This window comes from Ammodytes marinus, assembly GCF_949987685.1.
Source record: "Ammodytes marinus genome assembly, chromosome: 10".
Lineage (NCBI taxonomy): Eukaryota > Metazoa > Chordata > Actinopteri > Uranoscopiformes > Ammodytidae > Ammodytes > Ammodytes marinus.
Genome location: NC_137214.1, coordinates 19537938 through 19564742, shown reverse-complemented (window position 1 = coordinate 19564742; position 26805 = coordinate 19537938). Strand labels below are relative to the sequence as shown.

The 26805-nt window shown below is 40.7% G+C and overlaps 1 protein-coding gene across 1 annotated transcript in view; it reads left to right on the top strand.

The window, feature by feature from the left end:
* Window positions 1–26805, top strand: part of fat2 (FAT atypical cadherin 2) — a 94071-nt gene that overhangs the window by 23670 nt on the left and 43596 nt on the right. The window contains exons 6-16 of the mRNA XM_080035040.1: window positions 82–289; window positions 9112–9251; window positions 9866–9928; window positions 10528–10740; window positions 11400–11610; window positions 12279–15946; window positions 16798–17194; window positions 18831–19030; window positions 19371–19524; window positions 21228–21461; window positions 25734–26123. Coding sequence (XP_079891166.1) covers window positions 82–289; window positions 9112–9251; window positions 9866–9928; window positions 10528–10740; window positions 11400–11610; window positions 12279–15946; window positions 16798–17194; window positions 18831–19030; window positions 19371–19524; window positions 21228–21461; window positions 25734–26123 — 5878 coding nt within the window. The remainder of the gene's footprint in view (window positions 1–81; window positions 290–9111; window positions 9252–9865; window positions 9929–10527; window positions 10741–11399; window positions 11611–12278; window positions 15947–16797; window positions 17195–18830; window positions 19031–19370; window positions 19525–21227; window positions 21462–25733; window positions 26124–26805) is intronic.

The following is a 26805-nucleotide window of genomic DNA, read 5'->3' as shown; positions in this document are numbered from 1 at the left end:
AGTTGGATTTTGATCCATATATATTCTAATAGTATCTAACCTCCTTAGTATGTCAATTAAAAATTATTTGTTCATGTCCAGGTCAAAGCAACAGACCAGGGAAACCGTCCTCGCTCGTCCACTGCAAGGCTCGACATCGAGTGGGTCGCCCCCTTGCCGCCATCCTCAGAGCCAATCATGTTTGATGAGCCCCACTTCACTTTTGCCGTCATGGAAACGGAACCTGTCACTCACATGGTGGGCATCATCATGACAGAGACACATCGGCAGAGGTGGTACGAAATCCGAGGTAAGGGGGCAAGAAAACACTCACACTTTCAAGCACCCACTCAAACACACACACACTAATCTCTAGTATTGATCGGCAGCTGTTTTCTGTGCAGGCAGGTTGAGCAAACGGCAGGCTCTGAAGAAAAACAAGCATCACACAAAGAGGTTAATGATATTTACAAAAATAAAATAAAATTATGAAAATAACTATTAATATTGTTTCCACAATATGGCCAATTCGACAATTAAGTGGAGAAAACAAAACTCAAAAAGCAACTGAACTCTGAGAGCACCTTAGTGACCGTAGAGTCGCAGGCTGGCATCCAACGTTAAACTCCTGCAGCTAAGGCAAAACAATAGTGGGAAACGATATCTGACATTCTCTATATTGCTACTTCCTAACACACTCCCAAGTGCGCACTTGTAGAGCACCAGCTAGCAGGGGAGAGTACAAACACGTTACAGCCATCATCAATTAAAATAAGCCTCCATATAAACAGGAGATGAGTTATTTTCTAAAGGTCAGAACAGCCCTGCAACAGCGAATGAAGTTGGAACAGAGAAGAATGGGGACACACGATACGATCGTGGGGTTAAGGAAGAAAAATTACTCTGATGTTAACCATAACATAGTATTATTCTGTGATTTTTCTGTTTTTACAAGACATAATTTTTTTTATGTGATTTATGTCTTAAATCAATCCCATGTTTCTTGGTACAGCCTCTTCCATTTCAGCCAGACCTTGTTTGACATTCAGCTGTTGGTTCATACTAGGTGAGGCAGTAGAGGGCGTTATAAGGACCGCAAAAGTGTGGGCAGCAGGGAGGTTTTTCCAGGCGAGCAAATAAGAGAACAGCATCCCGGACCTAATCCTAACCTTTTCTTTGGCTGTTTCGTATATTGTATTGCTCCTGTGTAGGTAACAGCAGCTGCTCTCTGTGTGTGTCCTTTCGGTAGAACTTAAATATTTGCTACTTGATTCCGAGGGGCTGACAGCCAGATCTGAGGCTTAATGTTGATGTTGAAGATAGAGTGAACATTTTCTGAAAGTACGTCAATGTACTCAAAACAGCCAGACATAAATAGGTCAGCAGAATTCACTTTAAAGCACCTCTATGCAATGTTCCGGTGAGAAGGTTGAGGATGAGCTATTTCATTTTCACATCCAAGTAACATGACAGGTAACATGCTTATGGTTTTACTTGTAAAACCTCACTTTCTGTTTGCGATTATGTTTTTTTTTTGGTTATATCTGTTGTTTTCTCCATGTGCTGCCTAGGAGAAGTAGGTCAGGGACGGACCTTTAGGTCTAAAACCTAGTAGTCTGATAGTTGAAATGCTTTACAGTTATCCAGGATTTCTTAAAGATCTCCTATTCTGGTCTTAATTGTTCATTAATGACGCCTATAGAGCAACCTGACACGAATCACTGCACAAAAAACTATGTAGATATTCGGGAAATGCTTCCTCTCATCTTGGGCTTTCAGCATCATCTGTTAACACTGCGCCCCCTCGCCCCCCTCCTGCCAACCCCACTCTGTTGTGATTGGTTACCTTCTGGAACACTTTCAGCGGCGCGCAGGCAGATTTGAGCAGGCAGGTGGGGGCATGGCCGGAGCGTGCCTGAGCACGTTGCAGCATTGCCACATGGAAAATCCGGATTGATTTACGTAGATAAATCCCGGAAATTTTAACAAGTGAATCGCGGCCGGCGTTCCTGGTGTTTAAGCGCTCTGCACAGCCACCCCAGACGGTCAGCAGGGAATACATCTAAATGCATCTAAGTCATTATTTGACACTTTAGTATTGTTAAACATGATTATAAATCATTATAACAACGTTCATAGGTCATAAAAGTTGAAAAAGCATAATAGGTGCTTTTTAAGGTTGTTCTCTAGGCATAGATCTTGTTCCGCTTCGTGACCAGTGAAGCCGGAAAAAGAGAAGGTTATGGAAAGCCCTGAATATGTACACAGAGCCTGTGAGAGATGGTGAGGCTGTATGTTTTTTTGTTTGAAAGCTAAGTGAGGAGATCAATTTAATCCATAGAAAAGGCACATTGTGGCCATTGAAAAGAAAAGACATGCAGGACAAGTTTTTGACATGCCTTAGAGGGGTATTATAAGGCTTTGCAGAAGTGGGCTGTGACCGTTGGCTTTGACTGACCTTGTTCACCCTACTACCCTTCATCCCCTTACTTTAAACTAATGCACACACACACACACACACACACACACACACACACACACACACACACACACACACACACACACACACACACACACACACACACACACACACACACAACTATGGACAGTTAACAGTGAAACAGAGGTGTTTCCTGATGATTATTTCTTTACACATTTGCTGTAGATTTTAACATAATTCCCTATGTGTTTATGATTTTAATTTGTGTTATATATTAAGTCATGATCATAGTTGGAGCTTTTTAATACGTAATTTCCAATCCATTCCTTGACATTTGTTTAATGGCCATGCTGGCTTCTCAATGTGAAAGCACAATGATTATTAATCTCTGCGGTATAAGCAGACATCATGGATGGATGCATGGATGGATAGATAGATAGATAGATAGATAGATAGATAGATAGATAGATAGATAGATAGATAGATAGATAGATAGATAGATAGATAGATAGATAGATAGATAGATAGATAGATAGATAGATAGATAGATAGATAGATAGATAGATAGATAGATAGATAGAGTGATGAGAAAAGGGGGGGAGATAAAGGTCTTGTGTCAGCGGTATCAGCAGGACATTTTCTATCTGTGAGGATAGAAAATGTCCTGCTGATACCGCTGACACCAAGACCTTTTTCTCGGGACAGATCACCACAGGAAGGACAACTGGCCTTTTCTCCTCTCCTCTCCTCTCCTCTCCTCTCCTCTCCTCTCCTCTCCTCTCCTCTCCTCTCCTCTGCTCCTTTTTTTTCAATCTTCCTTTTCTTTTTCCCTCCGCTTTTCCTCCTCTCATCCATGAACATTAAAGGAGGAGAGGCTCTATCCAAAATGAAAAGATGTGACAATGTTTTTTTGTGTCAGCCCATCTGACTTTGGGGGTTTTGGTAACTGGTTCCCCTCAGAGCCTCCGAGGAAAACACATGAGGGTTTGCCAGGCCACATCCTGCCAGGCTGGGCAGCATGTGTTCAAAGAAGGCCGGAGGTTCCTCCTGTTCAGTTTGCTGTGCCAAGCTTCATTCTTGCCAACACTCAACAGAACAAACACAACACAACAGGCACTCTCTGGCTGTTGTGTCCTGTGACATTTGTGAGTTACAGTACGTTATGTCACTAAGCAAGGCGGACCTGATCATGCTGAGAAATCCGGCTGAACATTTTTGCTCTAGGTACACGTCAGGTCAAATATAGTTTTCAAATCCTTACAGCATTACAACAAATAACAATAATAGTTTAACATGATAGTAGTATGTTGGCCACACACTATTCTCCTCGTCGCTTTGTGCAACTGTTATTTTTGTCAATGTATCCAAATATACTTTACCTGTATCAGTAGGATTCATGGAATTGGAATACTGAAAAACAAATTAGTTAAAAAAAAATTGTACGCCTGTACAGCAGTTAAGTAAATGTATTATCCCTGGGTGGTCTGTGAACATTACTCCGTAATTATATTTGATGACCTGTCACCTGTCAGACCCAACATATCTCTGTGTTTGCTCTTCTGTAGTTTAACACTCAACCTTGTCAGATGAGGGAATGTTGTTGTGTCACTGGACTCCTCTCCCATGCAGATATGATCGGGCATTCATAGCCCTGCTTTACCTTCCTACTCTCCAGCAGCAGAACCCAGATACCTATCGGGGCTCCACGGCCCTGAGATAAATAATCCCTATTTATTCACCTTGGTCCACCTCATTACAGTGGCCTTATCTGGTCACCTGCAGTTTGAGTGAGCACAGCGGGGCTGAAGTGAGAGAGAGTCAAAGGAAATAACCAATTGATCTTCATTTCCGACCCTCATCTGTTGTCACAACCTCTGAGCAATGACTCAAAGGAATACAACTGCAGATGAAATCAGATAAAATGGTGTTCTCTCTGCAGGGAAGTTGAACTGGCTCTCTCTCACACATGTGGCTTTTTCATGTTCAGGCATGTAAGGTAGAGACCCAGAGGCAGTATGGGACAAGTTGAGAAATAAAACCACCTTGTGTTGTGCCTTGGAGCAATTTATTGAGGATGTTACACTACAAAGAATGCCTGTTCCATGTTATTTTCAACTTCTCCTCCCCAAGTTGTCCCAAGGGAATCCACAATGCCATCTTAGGTGTTCAGCTGCGCTGATAAATCACTTGCTCTGCCTGAGTCTAACCATTTTGAGGATCAAGAGAGCCAACAATGATAGTTAATTCAGTATATTGAAGTATATCCTGTTAAGAATTCATTGTAATCCATCCTGTCAAATATTTATGTACTGATCCTCCGTGATGGAAAAGGGTTTCACATCAGTCAAGTTGGATTTGTATAGCCCAGTATAACCTGGCCTAAGCCCCTGCAAGCAATGAAGCCATACTTGTAGCTCCAAAAGCCGTATTGCGCATTATACCCAGAAACAAAACAATGAACAATGTGCTCTTTATTTTCCTGGACTCTACAAACTATTCCAATTTCCCTGATAGTTGTGATACAGCATTGGCCATATCATTATTCCAACCTAAAGAAAGATCATACTGATTGGTGTGCTATACATGTTGGTATCTGGTGGTAATGTGGCTTAATGTTGTAATAAGGAGGTTAGGAGGTCACCTAATGCATTTGGATGTATCACATGGGGATCATTGAAAACCAATGCTAATTTAGTTGCACTGTGGCCAGTAATTCTTAGAGATACCTTGCTCCAGAGTAAAGAGAATACAGGTCTGGTCAGAAAAAGACAAGAATGGACCACTGGAGCATTTATTTAGTCTGTTTATTCGTCCCAAAAGCCAACTGTCTGCTCGTGTTCAGCTCACCCTCTGATTGAGCTGAGAACTCCCCAAAGACTTGTCTCTATTGACTTTATATGCAATTGTTCCACCACGTTGGTTCTCTCTGAACTCACAGCACAGTAACCAGATAGACAAGCCAACTAATTGTTTTGACCATTTTTAGAGATGGCAAAAGTATCATTTAGTTGAAGTCAGTGTTATTCAATATTCACTGTCCCTTTATCTAGTTACTTTGTGTTTCTGTGCTGTGCAGGCTGTTTAGTGTACAATGGGTTTATCACAGCTTATTTTTTGAAAACTGCCTGCTGAAGATGTGTGCTGCTGCTGGAATTGAGAATTAAAGATAAGCTTAAGAGGTGTTTGTGTTCAGTGTTCACGTCACCTTGAACTCCCTCACCTCTGGACGGCATGTAATGTCCACTTACTGGGCACAGAAAGCTGCATACAGGCAAGCAATAAAGGAAAGTCCAGGATGGACTGTTCAGTGACCGTCCAGCCCAGTCTGCTTGCTTTGTTGCCACCATTGCCATGACCCAGATAAAGATGCAGCAGATGAATGGGAGAAGGTATGGATGGATAAACATGTCACACAAGTCCTTAGAAGATAGTTTCCCTTGTGTAACAAGACATTTGGCACAGCTACACTTTTTCTCTCAAAGTTCCATGAGAAAAATATATGTTTTGCATGGCTGGGCCCAAAGAAAAAGGAACCTCCAGCCTTGTCAGGGATTTCGTATCTTCATGGAGATGATCAGTAAAGTGTAAAATTGCTTTTACAGTACATATTCCTCTCTCCACGCTGAGGCGGCAGCAAGTCATATGCCATTTTGCTTCTGATTTAGCCGTTTTTTTGTTCAATGAAAGGCTTCCTCAGTGCTGATATGTGTCTTAAAGCAGCTCCGAGTAACATTTAAATATCTTTTAAACAGCCTCATGTTTCCTCTCATAATCATAAATTACCTTTAACAGCAAAAGAGACCATCAGTGCAAAGAAAGACGTTTGTATATAGTTTTTATTTCTGCATTTGGTCTGGTCGCACACCCAGTCCGATTTTCGGTTCACGCGTGCATGCTCTATAGTCACATATCCGTATTGGTCGCAGATTTCAGTGTGGCGCAGCAAAGCGATTTGAGAAGCCTATCCCTCCAGGTGAGGGAAGGGGAGCGGGAGCCTTGTTTGAGACAGTTGTTTGTCGTCATTATGACTGATAACGGGGCCGAACCATCAAAGAAAAAAAAGAAAATGCAATGAAGAAAAGCTAAAAGGGAGAGATAGGTGGGCGGGAGGGCATTGCCAAGCAACATATACACAATTTCACGGGAGCGAATTAGACTGCAGTGTTTACTCCTAAATGAATGAGCTGTAGCCTACTAAAACAAAGTTTACTTTGCCTCACCAGCATCATCAGATGACCATTATTTACCTGAAATAGTCATTATTTACAACAACATAAACACATTACCTCATCGTGATCCATACAAACTGCCGTCTCTCGTTCATTCGCTTTCTGTGAGGACACGGAATCTTTCAGCTCCGTGAGAGGTGACACTGCATCAACTCATTGCAATCAGGTGTGTGTAGCACTGACTGGCATTAGTTGATGCTGTGTCACTAACCACTCTCACGGAGCCGAAAAGAGTCCGGTGCCCTCACACTTTCAACACACGGACATGCACTATATTGCTTCCTGATCATTTGAATCTTGCACGCCCGGCACGAGCTAGAAAACAGCTTCACGACAGCTGGCGTCATAAAAATACTACCGCTTTTGTCCAAAGGGGCCGCCAACGTGCCATGTTACTGACTGGTGTAATGACTGGAGAGGAAAGAGGAAAAATAACATGAGGTAGACAATTATCGAAATGTATTAGTGCTTTATTCCATTTGTCTTCTAAATATGTGATTTAAATTTGAATGAAGAGGTGATGGATTGCAGCCTAAACTAAAACAGCACTCATAAGTGTGAGCGATGTGTGTGTTTTTCGCTTCAAAAGGGTGATGTCTTCATAAGAAAACACCATCTGGCTGAGCAGGCATGAGGTTTACCTTTCTCCCTACGTACACACAACCTGCTGAGAGATAGGTAGAGAGAGAGAGAGAGAGAGAAGAATGGCATGAAGCAAAATATATCATGGTGGTGCAGGATAGAGAGTGAGGAGTTGAGGGAAAAGAGAGAAGGAAAGAGGGAAGATGGAAGGAAAGAAAAGAAAAGGAACAGAGGATTAGTGGTAACAGATGGACAGAGTGACTCAGGTACATCAATCATGCATACATTCAGTGAATAATCGAAAAGAAAAACAGGATGAATAAGGGATATAAAGGAATCACAAATGCAGTGAAAACTTCTTTCAAACACATAGTTTTCATTTTAATGGCAGCAACAAGCTGCACTGATAGCATACCACAAGGTTTCCCTGGGATATGCATTTGCCAGTGTGAACAAACAGTTGTGCTTGCAGTTTTCAATAAAACATATTACAAATATTTCCTATTGCAGCCCCAGTATACATCAACAAGGCCACAATCAGTAGCATGATGTTGACAAGGCCAAGACGAGATTTCAGTTCAGATCTGGTTAATTACAAACTGTTTTTCATTACACTGTTTACGCACCACACGGCACCTCATACGATTTGTGGGTATGAATCCTGTTTTTGTATTTTCACTTTATTCTATCATCGACGGGTTAGTAGGTGAAGGAATATGGTTAAAAATGGTCTTATATGCCCTGAGAATACATCCAAGCAGCACATTAATACACAATTGTAATTATGATCAAATCTGCTTGTGTCTTAATGATGAGGCAGTGATATTGATAAGCCAGTTCACAAACATTCACACATTCACCAATCTGTTGATTTCATGCTTTTGGCAGCAGGAAAATATGTTGCTTTTAGCTTCGAATTATATTTTCAATTTAATTATTTAAAAAATGTTAATAGCATAGTCCGCTGATCTTGTGTAAAATATGCTTCTCTGGCAGTCTTTTCCCTATTTGTGATCGGTCATATGGTGATATCCCAATGAATTGGTGAATTGATTTTTCAGAGCACGTAATGTTTCTTTATTTGTATTTATTTACATGTGTTCAAACATCTACCTCCACAGTTCTGACAACAGGACAGGAAAGAGACACAGTCAAGGTTGAACAAGCAAGCAGATGACTGGTGAACAGACAGACAGTACTCTTGCCATAATGGAGGATCCTTGTGTCTCAATTGGTGTCTTTGTTCCGTCTGTAAATAGGATGCTATCAAAATGTCCTGTTGTGTGATGCATGGATGGATTCATATCAAGGAAAGAAAAATCAATATTTTTATGTGCTCTTATAATTCAATAATTTTAACAGGATGAGTCAGAAACAAACTCCCACTCTAAATGGTCAGATTATACAATCAAGCAGAAGGAGATGATACATTGTTTGGCTTGAACACTTACCCTTCACATTGTTTCATAATTTATGACAGAATCAGCCACACAACTGTTCATAAATGCTGCGTCTGAACAGTTACATTGGGAAACATGTGGCCGTACTACTATTTCAAACATCAAATAATTCTTCAGAATGGGAATAGTGCCAAAGAAATGTGCCCTTTGTGAAAATGGATCATTAATTACAACGCCACCCACAGGTTAATCGAGTCAATTCTTTAGATGATGTGACACCAGAGTGACACCAATATGCATCATTCCTGCAACAAGTCAAAATCAGAGCTGCAAAGTCTGACATACATATCTACGATATGACTTCTGACAACTGGTCATGGCCTGAATGATAACCTTGCATACTGTATCATCCACACCTCACTTCCTTTCTCTCTAATACGTATGTCTGTCTGCGTCTCTCCCTCATCTGTCTTTCTCTCAGGTGGTGATGAGGAAAAGGACTTTGACATTCAGAGAAATACAGGGACCATCTTGATCGCTCGCCGGCTCGATGCAGCTCGACGCTCCAACTACAACATGACAGTGCGAGTGACTGATGGCCACCACAGCGCCACAACACAGGTTAGAACCACGAGTCGGAAAACAGAAGATATTTACCAAAAATGTACCTGGTATTTGCAAAGTTATAAAAGACTTAACGTATGTAGGAAAGCTGATGCATTTTTACTGAGCCAGAAGATAAGGAAATAAAGGTTTTTTTTTTGGAGGATTAAAATGAAAGGCCACTTTGAGAACACTCAAAATATGCTAAATTAGATCTTGATATTGACTATCAAACTCACTTTTGTAACATTGTACATTCTTCTCAACGTTTCCGTATATTTAGGTTACAAAACAAAACAAATTAACAGTTAAAAGAAGTCCAACAATGACCAGCAAAGGCAATGCAGTCTGAAGAAAACCAGAGAAAGTATCCATAAAACAACACACTCTATTGATTTAGAGAGAAGTAACCAAAACTCCTCTGAACAAGCCATGTTACTTTATCCACGGGACAATTTGGCCAATGTTGCAATGTAATTATCTGCAAGAAGAATTACAAAATAACCCTTTTTCTCACGGGTTAGGTAAAAAAAAAGAAAAATACATATGCCAGCACCTTAAAGTCATATTTCATGTTATTCTTGCAACATCCATTTTCTGAAAACCCTGTGGATTCCGTGTCTAAATTGCAGGCCTACATCCGTGTTCTGGACATGAATGAGCATCGTCCTGTCTTCCTGAAGCCGCTGTACATGGTAAGAATCGAGGAAGATCTAGTAGATTTGCTTTTGAGAATGAAAAGAAGTAGAGCTTACAGCTAAGTTACTACAGTAATAATGCCCCAAAGGACATTGTATACAAGGAAAGTCCTTAAGTGTTTTTTTCAGAGGGTTTATACAATTAAACTAAAGTAAACTAACTTGATAAAAAATAACTATACTTGTATTTCAGAAATTATTTATTTTCTCTTTTTTACTCTGATTTAAAATTAAATGTATTATGATATATCTCTGTAGGCATTATTTTCTGTGGAATATTATCAGAACATTCAATAGACATTACAAGGGTTGCGGCATCACTGTAATTCCCATAATGACAATAATCTATTCCCACTCTGGTCACGTCTCTGGGAATATTGCTCTGACAGAAACATTATTTTGTCCTCAAAATGTTTTCTGTTTGTAGCCAGACCACCTTCATGAATAAACATTGTGTTCAAAATGAAATGTCAAAATCAGATAATTCAGTTCTCTGTTCCTATTTGAACACTGTTGTTTCCTTTTATTTGTTTAGTTTTTTTTTCATTACCTTGAAATGCTTGACATATATTGTCTTCTGTTCCTGTGTGTTTAAGGTGAGGGTACCTGAGGATACCTCCCCTTGGAAGGACATCCTGCAGATCAGCGCGCATGATGCTGACGCCAACAGTAAACTGGTGTACTCCATCCACAGCAGCCTACATCCAGACAGCACCAAGTTCTTTCATTTGGACCCAAAGAGTGGAGTCATGGTGATGACAGAGGAGCTTGACTACGAGATGATCCCTGTTCATACTCTCATAGTAATGGTAATGATGCAGTGTCTTTCTCAGTAGGACACAGTAGAATAGAATGTCATGCAGACATTTGTATTTTTAATATTCTGTAGTGCCGAACATTTAGAAACAGGATAGAATAGGGCAACATACCATAATGGATAAATACACCTAAATATGTTCTACTTAATATTATATTGAGAATTTTTTTTTAATTTTTTTAAGAATAGAATATAATAATACACTTTATCTGTGTGGCACCATTTATACCAGAAATACATCTCAAAGTGATTACCAAGTAGCTTTTATTATTACATTTATCGGAAATTAGTCATTTAAATCTGTATTCTCTATTGTAATCTATTTTAAAATGTTAACACAATGAAGCAGTTGTTCCCTAAAAATGTATTATATGAAACATGTATTAGAGACCACAATTAACGGACAAAATAAACAATTGATACAAGTTCACCTTGAGAAAAGTATTACAATTTGAATGTGTATGGCACAAAAAAACATTACAAAAGAGAAGCAAAAGAGCTTCAAAAATAAATTCCACTGGTGTGGCATAACTACATTATCAAAGATTATTCATTTTTCATAATGTGTTTGTCCAACAGGTATAACTGTAACAGCTTCAATGTTCAATAGTCGTAGACACAACAATATAATATGTATTGGCTCCTCATTAGGTACGTGACCAGGAGATTCCAGTGAAGAGGAACTTTGTGAAGGTGGTGGTTAATGTGGAGGACTGTAACGATCACTCACCAGCTTTTCTCAGCCCCCGCTACGAGGCCAGCATCTCAAACCTAGCCCCTATAGGCTCTGAGGTTGTTCGGGTCAAGGCCCTGGACAAGGACATGGGCAGCAATGCTGACATCAGCTACTCTCTGCATTCAGGTGAGCAGCAGAAGGGATATTTTTATCTTTTATTCATGCTTGCTACTGTTCAGATTCACTCGGTTTTAACATTCATTCAGTTGCACATGGTCACACCTGGGAGCAGTCACCATTTTTGTATTTCCTTGCTGAGACCGTCATTTTCAACCACAGTATTTGAATGCTTAGCTCTACTGAAACAGAGGGTTCAAGGGAATATTTGTTTTATTAGTATTTAAAACTTATGTTCTCAAACCTCTTTGTGTCTCTTTCATTTTATTACATAAGCATATTTTATACAGAAACATGACCATCTTAACAACTAAAGATTCCTTTTAAAACTACAGAACCAAAACATATGTCAAGGGATGAGTTTATTTAAACTGTCTCCTGAGTAGTTAAACTAAGCACAGTATCACCAGGAAAATGTAACATCTATCAATAAATTATTTCAATAATAAAGTAAAAGTTGAAATCAAAACCGTAAACTGATCTGAAACTATTATCAGATTATAATTTTTTTTTCATCAGTACAAAATCATCAAAGACGCAGCAACATTTGAGCTATAGACTTAAGTCTGTGATTTAAAAAAAGCCTAAATGACTAAAACATGTTAAGAATATCAGGATACAATCATAAGATCGGAAGTATTTTGGAGTTGTTTACAATATTTCCTTTCTCCCTGCAGGGAATATCGACAACATCTTCTCCATAGATCAAGAGCTGGGTTCCATTAGTGTTTCCAAACCTTTGGACCTTCAGCCTCAGGAACAGTTTCACCTGACAGTGAAGGCCATTGACCAGGGCTTCCCTCAGCGCAGTGACCTCTGTGCTGTCCACGTCCACATCCGAATCTCTGACCAAACCCCACCTGTCTTCCCCTCAGATGAATACCTGACAGAGATCAGTGAATTAAGTTTGTTTGGTACACCTGTGGTCACCATCTCAGCTTCCAGCCCTGCTGCAGTGCATTATAGGATAGAAAGTGGCAATCAAAATGATACATTTCATATAAATTCTTATACTGGATTAATTTCCATCCAAAGGCACCTTGATTTTGAGAACTGCCCTTCCTACAAGATCAAGGTCACAGCTTCCACCACGGCTGGAGCAACATCCAAGACTCTTGTTTACATCTACGTGATTGACGAGAATGACAACCCTCCTGTTTTTCAGCAGAGGGAGTACCTGGGGCAAATAAGTGAGTCTGCTCATATCAGCAGCATGGTTATGGGAGAAAGAAGCACCCCTCTGGTCATTCAGGCTTCCGATGCAGACAAAGATTCTAATTCTCTGCTGGTTTATCACATTCTCGAACCAGAGGCTCTGAACGTCTTTAAGATAGACTCAAGTATGGGCACCATCTCATTAATTTCGACAGTTGACTTTGAAACTAAGACAGAGTATCACTTCACTGTGCAGGTGAAGGACTCAGGGGAGCCTTCGCTTTATGCAGTAGAGCCTGCCAAGGTCACTGTTCGTGTCCTGGACCTGAATGACTGTCCGCCACAATTCACTTCCTCAGTGTACGAGTCATCCATCATTTTCCCCGCTGTCCGAGATACAGAGGTTGTGCGTGTCATGGCCCATGACGCTGACTCGGCTGTATCATACAGCATCACAGAGGGGAATCTTCACAATGTCTTTTCAATTAATCCCAATACTGGAGTCATCACTTTGAGCAATGTGTCTGAATTCAGGCCATTTCACCAAGTGCTTGTCAAAGTCTCTGACGGCCTTTACGAAGACATGGCTACAGTCACTGTAAACGTCACAAACCTCACAACCAGTGACCTAGGATTTGAACAGAATGTGTATTCAGCAAATGTATCAGAAAACCTAAACACAGTAAAAACATTGGTAGCACTCAAAACCACAGATTGTTATTTAAATGAGCCTCTTTTATATTCTGTGGTAAACCCCATGGGAAAGTTTTCAATATCCCAGACATCAGGTGTTCTTGAAACAACCGCGATCCCTTTTGACAGAGAGGAACAAGATGTGTATAATATAGTGGTGAAAGTACAAGACATGAGAACACCGCCAAGGACAGCTACAACCCAGGTCAAGGTTTTTATTGATGATGTCAATGACAACTCTCCACAGTTCCTCAACTTGCCATTTTCAATGATGATTTCTGAAGCCTCTGAACCAGGAGATGTTTTATATCAAGCAACTGCCATTGACATGGATCTGGGAGAGAATGGATCTATCATGTACTCACTGGAGGAAGACTACGACCTCTTTAGGATAGATCCTGATCTAGGTGATGTATCACTTCAAAGACCTTTTGACTTTGAAGCTCTAAATAAGTATGTGTTGACAGTCTTGGCCATGGATGAGGGTGAGCCCAGTCATGAGACAGTGGCACAGCTCAGCATTCAAGTGAGGAATCAAACCAACCCAGTTTTTCAGACTCTTCTGTATCCACTGAAAGTCCCTGAAAATGTCCCACCATTCACCACCATATTACATGTACAGGCCAGGAATCCAGAGGGTTATCGGCTCATCTACAACCTTCAAGAGGAAAATGCTTCAAAACACTTTCGCATTGATTTCAAAACCGGAGTGTTGACTGTCACAAACCCCCTGGACTATGAGAGCCAGACCATGCACGTGTTGACAGTTCGAGCTACTGACTCGGTAACTGGAGCTTTCTCTGAGGCTTCTATTGAAATAGAAGTAGAGGATGTCAACGATAACATGCCAGTTTTCTCAAAGCTAACATACTCTGTGAACATTGATGAGGGCCTCCAAATCGGCACCTCTGTGATACAACTGTCTGCTTCTGATAAGGACTCTGGCAGAAATAAAGATCTTTCCTTCCAATTTGTGAACATGGAGACAAACACAACTGATTTCTTTGAAATAGACTCTCATAGTGGGTTGATTGTCACAAAACAGGTGCTAGACCATGAAAACACAAAAGACTTTCATTTTAAAATCAAAGTTACCGACAATAGCACAGTTCCTCTTAGTAGTGAAGCCTATGTCTTCATAAATGTCACCGATATCAATGACAACCCGCCGGACTTTGTCAGCACCCAGTATGAAGCCACATTGGATGAAATGGCAAAGTGTGGCCATATAGTCATCAAAATCCAAGCTTCAGACCCTGACACAGGTGACCTAAATAACCTCAAGTACAAAATCCTCTCAGGGAACGAAGGCCGATATTTCAACATCAACGAATCCTCTGGAATCATCTCATTTTCTAATGTCTGTAAGAGGAATCTGGAATCATACTATAACCTGACAGTGGCAGTTTCTGACGGAGTGTTTCAGAAAACAGCACCAGTCAATATTGACATGATAAACAGCAACAGGCATAGTCCGTACTTTAAGAAGAGCCTCTATGAAGCAGAGCTGGCTGAGAATGCAGAGACAGGTACTAGAGTGATCCGATTAGCAGCCATTGACCCTGATGATGGGCCATATGGCAGTGTTGACTACACCATCATAAACAAACTTGCTGATGAGACATTTGCAATTGACAGTGATGGGCAGATTGTTACGACACAGCCATTGGACAGAGAGAGCCCTGCCCAGAGAGTTATCGCTATCAAAGTGATGGCAAAAGATGGGGGCGGTAAAGTGGCCTTTTGCACGGTCAAGATTATTCTCACAGATGAGAATGACAACATTCCTCAGTTCAAAGCATCAGAGTACCAGGTTTCAATTCAGTCAACTGTAAATAAAGGCTCCCCTGTCATTCAAATCATGGCTTATGATGCAGATGATGGCAACAATGCGGATGTCACTTATTCAGTAGACGAAGCTGAAGAAGTGACCGAAGACATTATCGAGATCAACCCTTTCACTGGAGTTGTGAGTGTCAAAGAGAGTCTTATTGGCATGGAGAACAAGATTTTCAACTTCAAAGTCAAAGCTCGCGATGGCAGCCTTCCTTTCCATAATTCAACTGTCCCTGTTCAGGTCAAAGTGGTTCCTCCTGAGGTTCCTCTTCCAAAGTTCTCAGAGCCTCTCTACACCTTTTCAGCTGCAGAGGACATCCCCATAGGAACAGAGATAGGCTCTGTGAGGGCAGACTCCAACATGCCCCTTATTTACAGCTTAGTAAATGGGAACACTGTGGAAAGCAACAAAGACAAAGTGTTCAGTTTGGACAAAGAAAGTGGAACTTTGCTGTTGCAGAAGACCATGGATCATGAAAAGACAAAATGGTATCAGATAGATGTGATCGCTCAGGGTAACCACAACGGGACTGATGTTGCGTCACTGGTGTCAGTTAGCATCCAGGTCCAAGACGTGAATGATAATCAGCCGGTGTTTGATGCAAATCCATACAGGGCCTTCCTGACTGAGAACATGCCCGCGGGAACCACTGTTATTCAGGTGAGATAGGAGGTTGAGATTTCTCATCTTTGTAACTGGCCGATACTCTTTTGTGGATGGAGGTATAATACAGTAAAATCCATACTGTTTGGTTCAAGTTGAAGTATGTTTTCCATACTGTTTTTTAAAGTGAAATTGGCCCTCTAGTACAAAGAGATAACATGCAACTTTTAAACTGCTTTTACATACTGGAAGCTCAGTTGAAGCTTTCTTTCAAAAACTTCCATCAGCACCAAAAGTACTATCTACACGTTGTGTCTGACATGTTTAGTGCTTGTAGAAATAGTAGGCAAGATATTATAGTTCTTAAATCTTTAATCTATTTATTAAACAACAGCATCTAGTCTTACTGGCTGTTCTTGATGTATCAGTAAATAGCTTGGAAGAAGACAAGAAACATATAAAGAATACGATTATAGAAGCTGTTGTAATGTGTATTTTGTTTTCTTGATTGTGTTTAGTGGTAAGCTTCACATCTCCTTGACAAATTGTGGCTAACTGGAGTCATGCTTTGTTTGGGTCATAATGTTCAGACACTAATTGCAGTCTTTCGAGTTGGAAAAGTGTTCATGTCAGCCTCGTAGTTGTAATTTCAAGCCTAAATATATCTTGATTTCTGATGGCTATAATATCTTTCACTTGTTGAAAAACACTATACAAAGGTCAATCAAAACAATTGCAAACTGGTTGGGAAGCCACCATTGCTAGAAAGTTAAATCAAAATCAAATCCAGAATTAACACAAAATCAGTAATTTTAGCTCATTCAGCTATACACGTGTTAACTACCTTTACAGCTATGTAGCTTTATTTAAAAAAGCAGTGACCACCAATAGTTTATCTTAACCCATAGGTGACCGCAAATGACCCGGACACAGACAAGAACGGTCTTGTGACGTACAGCTTGGAGTCTCTATCTGATGACGCCACGGAGGACATCACTGAGGTTTTCTCTATTGATGGAGAGAGCGGCTGGATCACCACTGTACGGGAGACGGACTGTGAGGCGACCAGAGTTTACAGATTCAATGTGGTCGCTATTGACCATGGTGGCCAGGTCAAGTTTTCGTCTAGCGTCCTGGTGGAGGTGACGGTAACAGATGAGAATGACAACCCACCAACATTTTCTGATGATTTGTACCGTGGCTCAGTGGAGGAGAACAGCAGTCGTGGGGAAGTCATTATCTCCATGACGACCACAGACGCTGACGTGTCAATGGAGAACCGCCTTGTGACGTGTTACATCACAGGTGAGGATGTCTAAATGTGTGCTCATGAGTGTGTGTTCTGTGTGCGCAAAAGGTGTAAATGTGTGTCAATGATGATCATGTATTTGTGTGATTTTCTTTGTATGTATGTGTGTGTGTGTGTGTGTGTGTGTGTGTGTGTGTGTGTGTGTGTGTGTGTGTGTGTGTGTTTATCAGCCAAATTAATGTCCCATTGAAGAATTGGTATAGTGTAGGATTTATCAGGATATCAATGAGGTGATACACAATCTCTGTAAACCTGCCTCAACTGAGTCATGATATTAGGTTATTCAGCAGCCAATCAATCACAAAGAGGAGCGGCTTCACAGGCCAACCAGGGATGCCCTGCAGCTAACAACACAAATAAAACCTCAAACTAATCCCCCATTTTTCTCTGGAAAGGTAAAGCCCGACCAGCCAGGGCTCACAACATTGTTTTCAGAGAATGTAATAGGGGAATAATTGCATTGGCATCATTTATACATGGGATGGTTTGGGTGAAAATAATCAAAAACATAAGTAAACATTGATATTTAAGTGACAAGTATTTCTGTAGAGATTTCACTTCATTCTGGAGTTTTGGTCTACATAAATCAAAGCTGCTTTACACGCCATCAAAAAAACAATATTTTCAGTAGATATGTGTGCTGGTTCAGAGACTTTGCGGACACAGAAAAAAATGTGAATTGGTGGAAGCACTGTAAGTAATGCCAGAAGGAAACTTTACCCAGACGTCCATCATCGTGCTGCGGGCTGCTTTTGAACAATTAGTATGTTGTCAATGCCAAATAAAATCAATATATCAGCTCACACAATACCTGTATGGTAACTTTTTTGCAGCTGCAAAACATTCCAACGGTTTCCTTCTTGAGGTTGAAGTAGGATATACTTCTGTAACAGCTCTGTCAGCACCTGTCAAACAGGTGGTTGACAGGTGCTGACAGAGAATACATATTTACATACAGACAGATGGCCATATTCACCAGCCAAAGAAAGTTTTAATCTCAAAGTTAAAGGTTTGCAACACAGAGAAGATGAAAATAAAATGCAAAGTGAGTCACTTTAATGTCAAAACATTCCTGCATGATACAAAACAAGGAGAAGAAAACTAAAATGGCAAACAGAAATGATTGAATTATTCATCAGGAACAACATGCCATCAGAACTCAATATCAAAGACGCTGCTGTATTTAAGAAGAAAACTGGAAATTCCAAAAACACAATATTACCCAGAAGGTAATAGAATGTTAGAAAGAGACACTTTAATGAAAGCACACAACAAATGCTATTTTTCTGCATCCTACATTATCATAAGTTTGATGTTTTGAAGGCACCACCTTGTGTTATTGGGTACTGAGGTGGATATTTTCACAGTTTTCCAAACATTTATACATCAAGAACATAATCAATATATTGGTTAATAATAAAAACTCATTAGTGCTGCTGTAGTAGAATGTACCTCAAAAAGCACATCCTCTCAATAAAAATAGTTTTTTGAAAAAAAGCACATCCTTGATGGTCACTATGACTCTGCTAATTTATTTGTCTCTCAGAATTTTTTTTTTCTTTTTTAAATTAAGAAAACTGGCCTACCCATATTCACAGTAATTAGTTACACAGTTCTTCATTCCTTCCGCAGATGGAGACCCTTTAGGCCAGTTCGCCATCATCCAGGAGAACGAGGGTGAATGGGGGTTGATAGTAAAGGAACTTCTGGACAGAGAGACCAAAGACAGATACACACTCAAAGTCATGGCCACTGATGGGAAGTTTGAGGCTCCGGTTATTGTTGATATCCATGTGCAGGACATCAATGACAACAGTCCACAGTGTGAACAGGTGAGAAAGGACACAACTGCCGAATCTTATCATTATTCATCCATAGGAAGTTAACAGCAGCTTGTCAGAAACACTTCCCAATTGAGATGCTTAGGGCAATCTTATTGCTACCAAGAGCAGTAACCTGAAATTATACCTTGATGTAAAGTTAATCGCTTCCTTCCTCATTTGTTAATTTACCTCTGATAATGATATCTGACCAGTGCTAAAATCTTCCAGTCCCTTGTATTTATCTTCATTGCTAGAGCCCAGCAGCTGTGTATTTCCGGCACTCAATAGCATGAGTGAGAAGTGCTATCTAAATGGGAGCCTGATAATTGTTTTCACCCTCCTGTTCTAGTTGGTGTACACAGAGGCGGTGATGGAAAACTCGCCCTCCAGCATGTTTGTGCTGAAGGTCTCGGCTTCAGACCCAGACGTGGGAGTTAATGGCCAGATCTCCTACACACTCCACGGTCCTGACGCAGACAAGTTCCATCTCGACCACAGGACAGGTATGACGGTGTCTGTTTAGGGTCAAAACAGTGCTCCCTCTTAGTATTTGAGTGGCTGATACCATCAGCACTCTGCATCTGCTCAAAACGGCTCTGTGCTTAAGAGACAAAACAGTCCTATTGTCATTTCCCCCGCATTTTCAGGGGCACCTCACTGGCATCCATCACACTTTGAATTTATGTCATAACATATGTATGTCATGTCTCCTGCTTGAATGTAAGATATCAGACAGTTAGCCATGCCAAAAGAGAGATTGCAGGTGCTGTCTTGTAAGTCAGTTGGTGGGCCCAATACTGGTATAGATTGAAATACACTGAGAACTATTGGGTTCCAAAAGGATGAAAACTAGAGACTTAAGGTGCGAACACACCAAACGCGTTGGGTGCAGTGGCCAACGCCTGATCTGGCGCTTGGTAATTTTGTGTCAAAAAATGGTTCAACGCGCCCAACGCTACGCAGCTAGTCTCCCCCCCAATATATTTATTCCCCTAATCAACCATGGCTGTGATCAGACCCGACCCGACACAACAGCGATCATGTCCGCACAAAAACAACAACAACACGGCCAACAATTGTGCAAAAAGACAAATAAACAGCAACTGAACGGAACAAATAGCCTTAAAACAGCATTGCAGATTCACGCCACTCGGAAATGAACACAAACAGCAAGGCAGCACCATACCAAACACATTTACAGCAGCATTGCGTGCAGGGCATTAGAAAATAAAGGCAAGTAGCCTACATTACCCTACCTGGCTGTGACGGGACCATGGCTGGCGTGGATAGGCCTAAACACCGGTGCTTCGCTGTACTCGTGAAAGTTCCCCAGATTTAGCCGTTATGTTTGGGTTCATTATATGGAGGTGGTGGCCGTACACAACCGGGTGAGTTAACTAATGCTATCCGACCGGTGCTAACTTGGTTTATCGGCTAAAGCACAGCCGCACATTTTCACTGAATTAACCAGAAAGCCCATTCTCCTGGCTCACTTTCCCCACGTCTTCTAACCCCAAAGCGGTTTCATACAGCAACAGGCAGCCAGCCGCAAATAGCCTACATTTCCTCCTCGGTGATTCTCAGCCTCTGTGTTGTCCTCCCACCGTGCCGATGTCCGTGACGTCGGGTCAAGCTCACCGCTGATTGGCCAACGCGGCTAAACGTCACGCGTTGGAGCGTTAAAAGTTCAATTTTTTTAACTCGCACGGTGGTGCGTTGACGCTTTGGTAGCGCAGCTACCGCGCCCAAAGCACCGCTTTACCGCGGCTAACGCATCATCGCGCCTAAACCAATGGTTCCCTATGCAAAAATAGGATTTTTCAACGCCGCCACCGCACCCAAGGCGTTTGGTGTGTTCGCACCTTTAGGTGTTCGAACTTCTGGAGCCACCAACAGCTGAATGTTTCCACAGCACTTCATGACTTTAAAAAATGTAATACTACATGTATTTATGTGGGACTTCCTGGTGAGCAGTTTACACTTACAAGTGTTAATGCATGTTGACATCAGGAAGTGGGAACAAGCAAAGCTACCACTAGTCAGTCATACTAGCTGTTGTGCAAGTGCCTTAACTTGACTTTAAATTACTATAGTGTGTATTCAAGGGAGTTTCTTGTACCCTGACATTGTGGCATGTAGCACAAGCTGATGTGATATGAACAAGTCACACAACAGGTGAATAACTTGTTTTTCCATCTCTCCCCAGGTGAGCTGTTCACTCTGGCTGTGTTGGATCGCGAGAAGGAGATTGAGTACAACTTGGTGGCGAAGGCGACGGATGGCGGGGGGCATTCGTGTCAGGCAGACATCCTGCTGATAGTCCAGGACTTGAACGACAACCCGCCTCGTTTCTCCTCCAGCCACTATGAGGTCACTGTGTTTGACAACACCACCGTCCGAACACCCCTCGCTGTCATATACGCCAAGGACCCAGACACTGGTAGGCAGAGTTGTGAAATGTCATTTTGGGTGCTGTGAACATGCAAGCCAAGTAACAACACAATGACGCCGTAGTGAGCGTTGTATTGTTTCTTTCAAGTCAGAACATGTCTTGAAAACCCTCTCATCCTCGCATCAGTGATTTATTACACTATGAGAGCCTGATGCACAGACCTGCCTGAGTGTGTGTATTTGTGTGTACAAATGTGTTACTACTAATTCTAAACATAATGATAAACTGAGCCAATCCAATCGCCCACCTGATACCTCTCCACTGTGTTATTCCATTACAGTGGGTAGTTATTTTCAGAACAGGGTTTAGAACTCTGATTTACATAAGTCTCTGTTTTTTTTTAGACTCTCACACAATTTTATCAAACTGATTTTTTGATCACCTCAGTGTTTTAGCTCGAACAAAGACCAAGCTTATCCGCATCGATCTCTTTAAATCTTCCATTGATGTTTGCTGACGCAGTTTAGTACGCATGTCTTTGAATGTTTGATTAATCCATTGCCTTTGATGGTCTTGTGGTTCTTAGGTGTCTGAGCAGTCAGATAACAATAAAGTAAAACAGACAGTTTCCTCGTCTAAAGCCAGATGTAGAGCTCAGGCAGTGTAGGCCGTTTCATGCATGCATGCATCATGCACACACACACACGCACACGCACACACACACACACGCACACACACACACACATTCACACTTGAATAGCCACAGTTCACACAAGCGGTTCGATTAAAAATGCACAAAGAAACCCAGAAATACAATTATTCTGATGCCCATACAAAGACACATATACCCTTTTTTGTGCACAAAACATGAGATGGGCTAATATGCACTTGTGCACACACAAACACACACACACACACACACACACACACACACACACACACACACACACACACACACACACACACACAGTACAGAGCCATGTAGTGAAACAGGAGCATACAGAACAGCCACTCCTTCAGATGTGCACCAGCTTGTACTTTTGCTCTACGCAGGCAGCGTAATGTACTCCTTTTTTAACCCTTGGATTTACCAAAGAAATCGAAACAATTATCGAGAACTCCTTTGACACAAGAAAAAACTGAAGAGGCGCAAAAGACAGAAATCAAAAAACTCAGGAGATTATTTTAACAACACTCTTAAAACCTTATAATTAGACACAGACCCTTGTATTGGTAGAACTGTAATAAAATGCATTTATATCATTACTGTCCTTTCCCGATTTTGAATTTTGCTTCATGGACATTTCACAGAATGCATCAGTAAGAGTAAACCATCAGATCTTCTAGAAAGCTATATTTGCATATGAGCAATACATTTTGGCCTTTAGCTGAAACCCCATCCATAGACCTATCAATTTGCTAAACTCTCAAACAATTTAAAAATGTGTCTTTCCTCCAGGACTTGTCAAACTACTCATTTGTTAAGTTTAAAATGTTGACCTTTATTCGTGGCACTCCCATGAGTGTGTCTACAGTCATTATCCTAATACACCTTTGCTTGTTAGAAGACTACGGCTTCACTGGTTACATTGTTGTGTGAGCTGCAGGGGCAAATGCATTTTTAATGAGCGAGCAGGTCGAGGCAATGATGGACCTATACGTGTTTTATCATGTTTGTCCTTACTAATAATTATAATGAGGCAAATACTTGTTAGTCTTTTATTACGGGGGTGAACATGTATGTTGAAACTTGACTTGTGGTGCCTTGTGCGTAAACTGGCCTTGTATGCAGGGCTTACAGTGGCAATGGATGCCATTTGTTGGGTCTGTCAGTCCATCATTCTGTCTGAGCAACACTTTGTCCATTGCAATAAATAATCTACTGGTCACAGTGTATGTGGCTTGCGAGTTGATCACATCCAAGTCTTCCCAAGTACACATGCCTCCCCTCTAAAATTATCATTTCAAGTACAATATGTTGTATGGTGAAGGTAACGCTAGAGAACAGGTCAACTCACTGATAGGTTTCATTATCAAGGGCTTATTTATGTATTCAACAAATAAACACAAAAACTTGGTCAACCATTTTCTGTTTTTATTGATTTCAGCAGTGCTTTTAATACCATACAGCCCCACCTGTTGGTGGATAAACTGGCAGGGCTAGGGGTTAACCAAAAACTCATAATCTGGATTAACAGTTTCCTAACAAACAGGACTCAACAGGTTAGGTTTAACTCAGCAACCTCCACCTCTAGGCCCATTAATACCGGGGCCCCTCAAGGGTGTGTTTTGTCCCCTCTACTCTACACACTCTATACTAATGAGTGCCGAGCTAGCACATCCACACACACTTTCTTCAAATACGCAGATGATACTGCCATTGTGGGGTATTTGAAACCAGATAGCTCAGCGCTAACCAGCTTTGAGGAAGAGATGAGTAACTTCACCAAATGGTGTAAAGACAACTTCCTGGCAGTTAATGCAAATAAAACGAAAGAAATGGTAATAGATTTTAGACGTCATAAAAGTGAGGTCCCTAACAGCACTGTAAATGACAAAACAATTGAGAGGGTTAGTAGTTATAAATACCTTGGTATTGAAATTGATGACCAACTCAAATTTGAGATATGCACTACGTCTAAGGTAAAAAAACTACAACAACGGATGTTTTTCCTACGTAAGCTGAACTGCTTTCAGGTGGACTGCATTATTTTGGAATTGTTTTACAAAACAGTCCTTCAGAGTGTGTTGTCCTTTGGCTTGGTTTGTGTGTTCGGCAACATGCGCAAAAAAGACCAAAATAAATTACAGCGTTTGGTAAAGACAGCAAGCAAAATCATTGGATGCAGTCAGACGTCAGTCAATCAGCTATGGTCAGATCTTGTTGTGAATAAAGCTGAGCAGATACTCAGTGATCCTTCCCATCCCTTATATAGGAGGTTCCAACGCAGCAACCGTGGCAGTAGCAGGCTGCTGCAAAGGTCAATCAGAACCAAAAGGTTTAGCTTGTCATTTGTCCCCTCTGCTATTAGACTTTTTAATGAAAGACACAGGTCAAGATCATGAACACTGTGTTTTTCTTTTACTGTTTTTAACTTAATCTTTGTGAATGTTGTTTTTAGGCCTGCTACTGATGAACTGAACTATTTATTTCTTAAATGTTGTTGTTGTTGTTGTTGTTGTGTGTGTGGCGTGCCCACTTGTATGCCTATGTGTCCTAAATGTGCTGCACTTTTGACCACACAAATTTCCCAATTCTGGGATAATAAAGTATACTTTGACTTTGACTTTGACTTTGTAAATCATTTTCTGTGGGCAAATACCCCAAGGGTGAAATGTGTTAGTAATATTTGAGGATAACAGGAGGGTTAAGAGAGTAGAAAACTAGTATGTGCATTCACACATTTGGTATTAAGAATATCATGGACACGGCAGACAATATCGATACTGATTTTTATGCAATATCCATCTCCATGTGCAGAATAGTTATTGTTGTAGAATCAGCTTCATCTACTGAATATGTAAAGACGCAGTACGACTGCTCTGTTAAACACTTTACAAATATCATTATCTAATTCTTCAATCACTATTTTTTGGCGCTACTATTAAAGTTACTTCAACCTCAAGTCTGTATTTCCCCTCTCTGTGTTTTCACAACTTTTAATAGTCGACACACCTTGTAGCAATTGAACAGTAGCAGTAGCAGTTCTTGGCTAATTTGTTTACCCCTTTCACAGAAAGTAGCTGGGTGTCATGCTGCAGCAAGTCCGTCAGTGCCAGCAGTATATGACTCATTATCCTGTCACATGACTTAGAAAAACACACTGAGTGACATATTCAAGTGTTATATATAACACTATATACAGTATCAGCTTTGGAACTACCTGCCTACTGAGATAAGGCTTGCTGAATCAGTAACCTCTTTTAAATCACTTAACACATTTTTATAGACTTGCTTTTACGTGATGCCGTCTTTTTATTCTCTTCCTCAATGTATTTTTACCCTAGCACTTATTAATCTTGTTTGGTTTATTGTGTGTATATACAGTATGAGTATGTGTATCTTATTGTATATGTGTTTTTGATTAGTATGTATTCATTTGATTTGTACTTGCTCCTATGTATTTAATGTCAAAGCACTTTGTAAACCATTGTTTTTAAAGGTGATATGTAAATAAAGATATTACTATTATTATTATATTATTATTATTATTATTATTATCAGTTTTTTCAACAAATGTGCTGAATCATCAAGCAATCGGAAACAGTTTTTGATTGGGCCTATAATAAAATGATTTACCTCTCTCCAATCTCCTGCAGGTATAAACTCGGAGGTGAAGTACTCCCTCATGGCGGGCGACAGTGGCTACTTCTCTCTGGACGAGTTCTCGGGGATTCTGCGGTTGGAGCGACCCCTGGGGCCGGACACCCCGCCCGCCTTTGAGCTCAAGGTGAAGGCCACTGATCGCGGGCTGCCTCGCCACCTCTACTCCGTCGCCACGATGACTGTTGACGTGGTCTCCCTTGACGACTACCAGCCTGTCTTCCTGAGCTCTGAGTACAACACTCAGCTCCCAGAATCCTTGGCGGTGGGCTCGGAGGTGCTGAGCGTCTCTGCCCTCACCAGAGACGGTGGAGGGCCCGATCCGGTCCTCTACCGCATAGTGTCCGGCAACCAGGACGGACGCTTTCTGCTGGACTCACGAACAGGTCAGAAAACTTAATCTCATAAATTCCCATTCACACAGTCCTGTTAAAGGAAGGTTATGTAAGCCTATTAAATTAATAATAATAATAATAATAATAATAATAATAATAATAATAATAATAATAATAATAATAATAATAATAATAATAATAATAATAATAATAATAATAATAATAATTATTATACATTTAGTTTTATTATTATTATTTTATTATTTTTCAACCCTGTAATCTGAGGGGGTCCACCTAGGGAGTAACATTATAGAGCATAGGCTGTTTAACACCAGTGCACACACTGTATGGAGCAGATTGTGAGGAGATATTCACTGATTTTGACAAAAGTTATTTTTACAACAAGCATCTCTAGAATAACTTCCTCCACCTTTAATGCAGCTTCAGTTTGGTCATTGCAAGAATAACTTAAAAAGTAATGAGAAACAACAACTCACTATTCAAATAGGTTTAATAATGTTAGATATATCGCTGTAAAGCAATTGAACAACATTTGGACACGGATAGCAGCTCGATTTTACCTTAATAAGAAAAATACAATAAATATTATAGTTTAATTTCCCTCTAAGGTGGTGGAGGGTGCTTGTTAATCCTGGATCTGTGTCACGGGTTTCTATGGTAATTAGTAATGCCTTGAAATAATAATAATGGTTATATTTTGTGCTTAAATTAC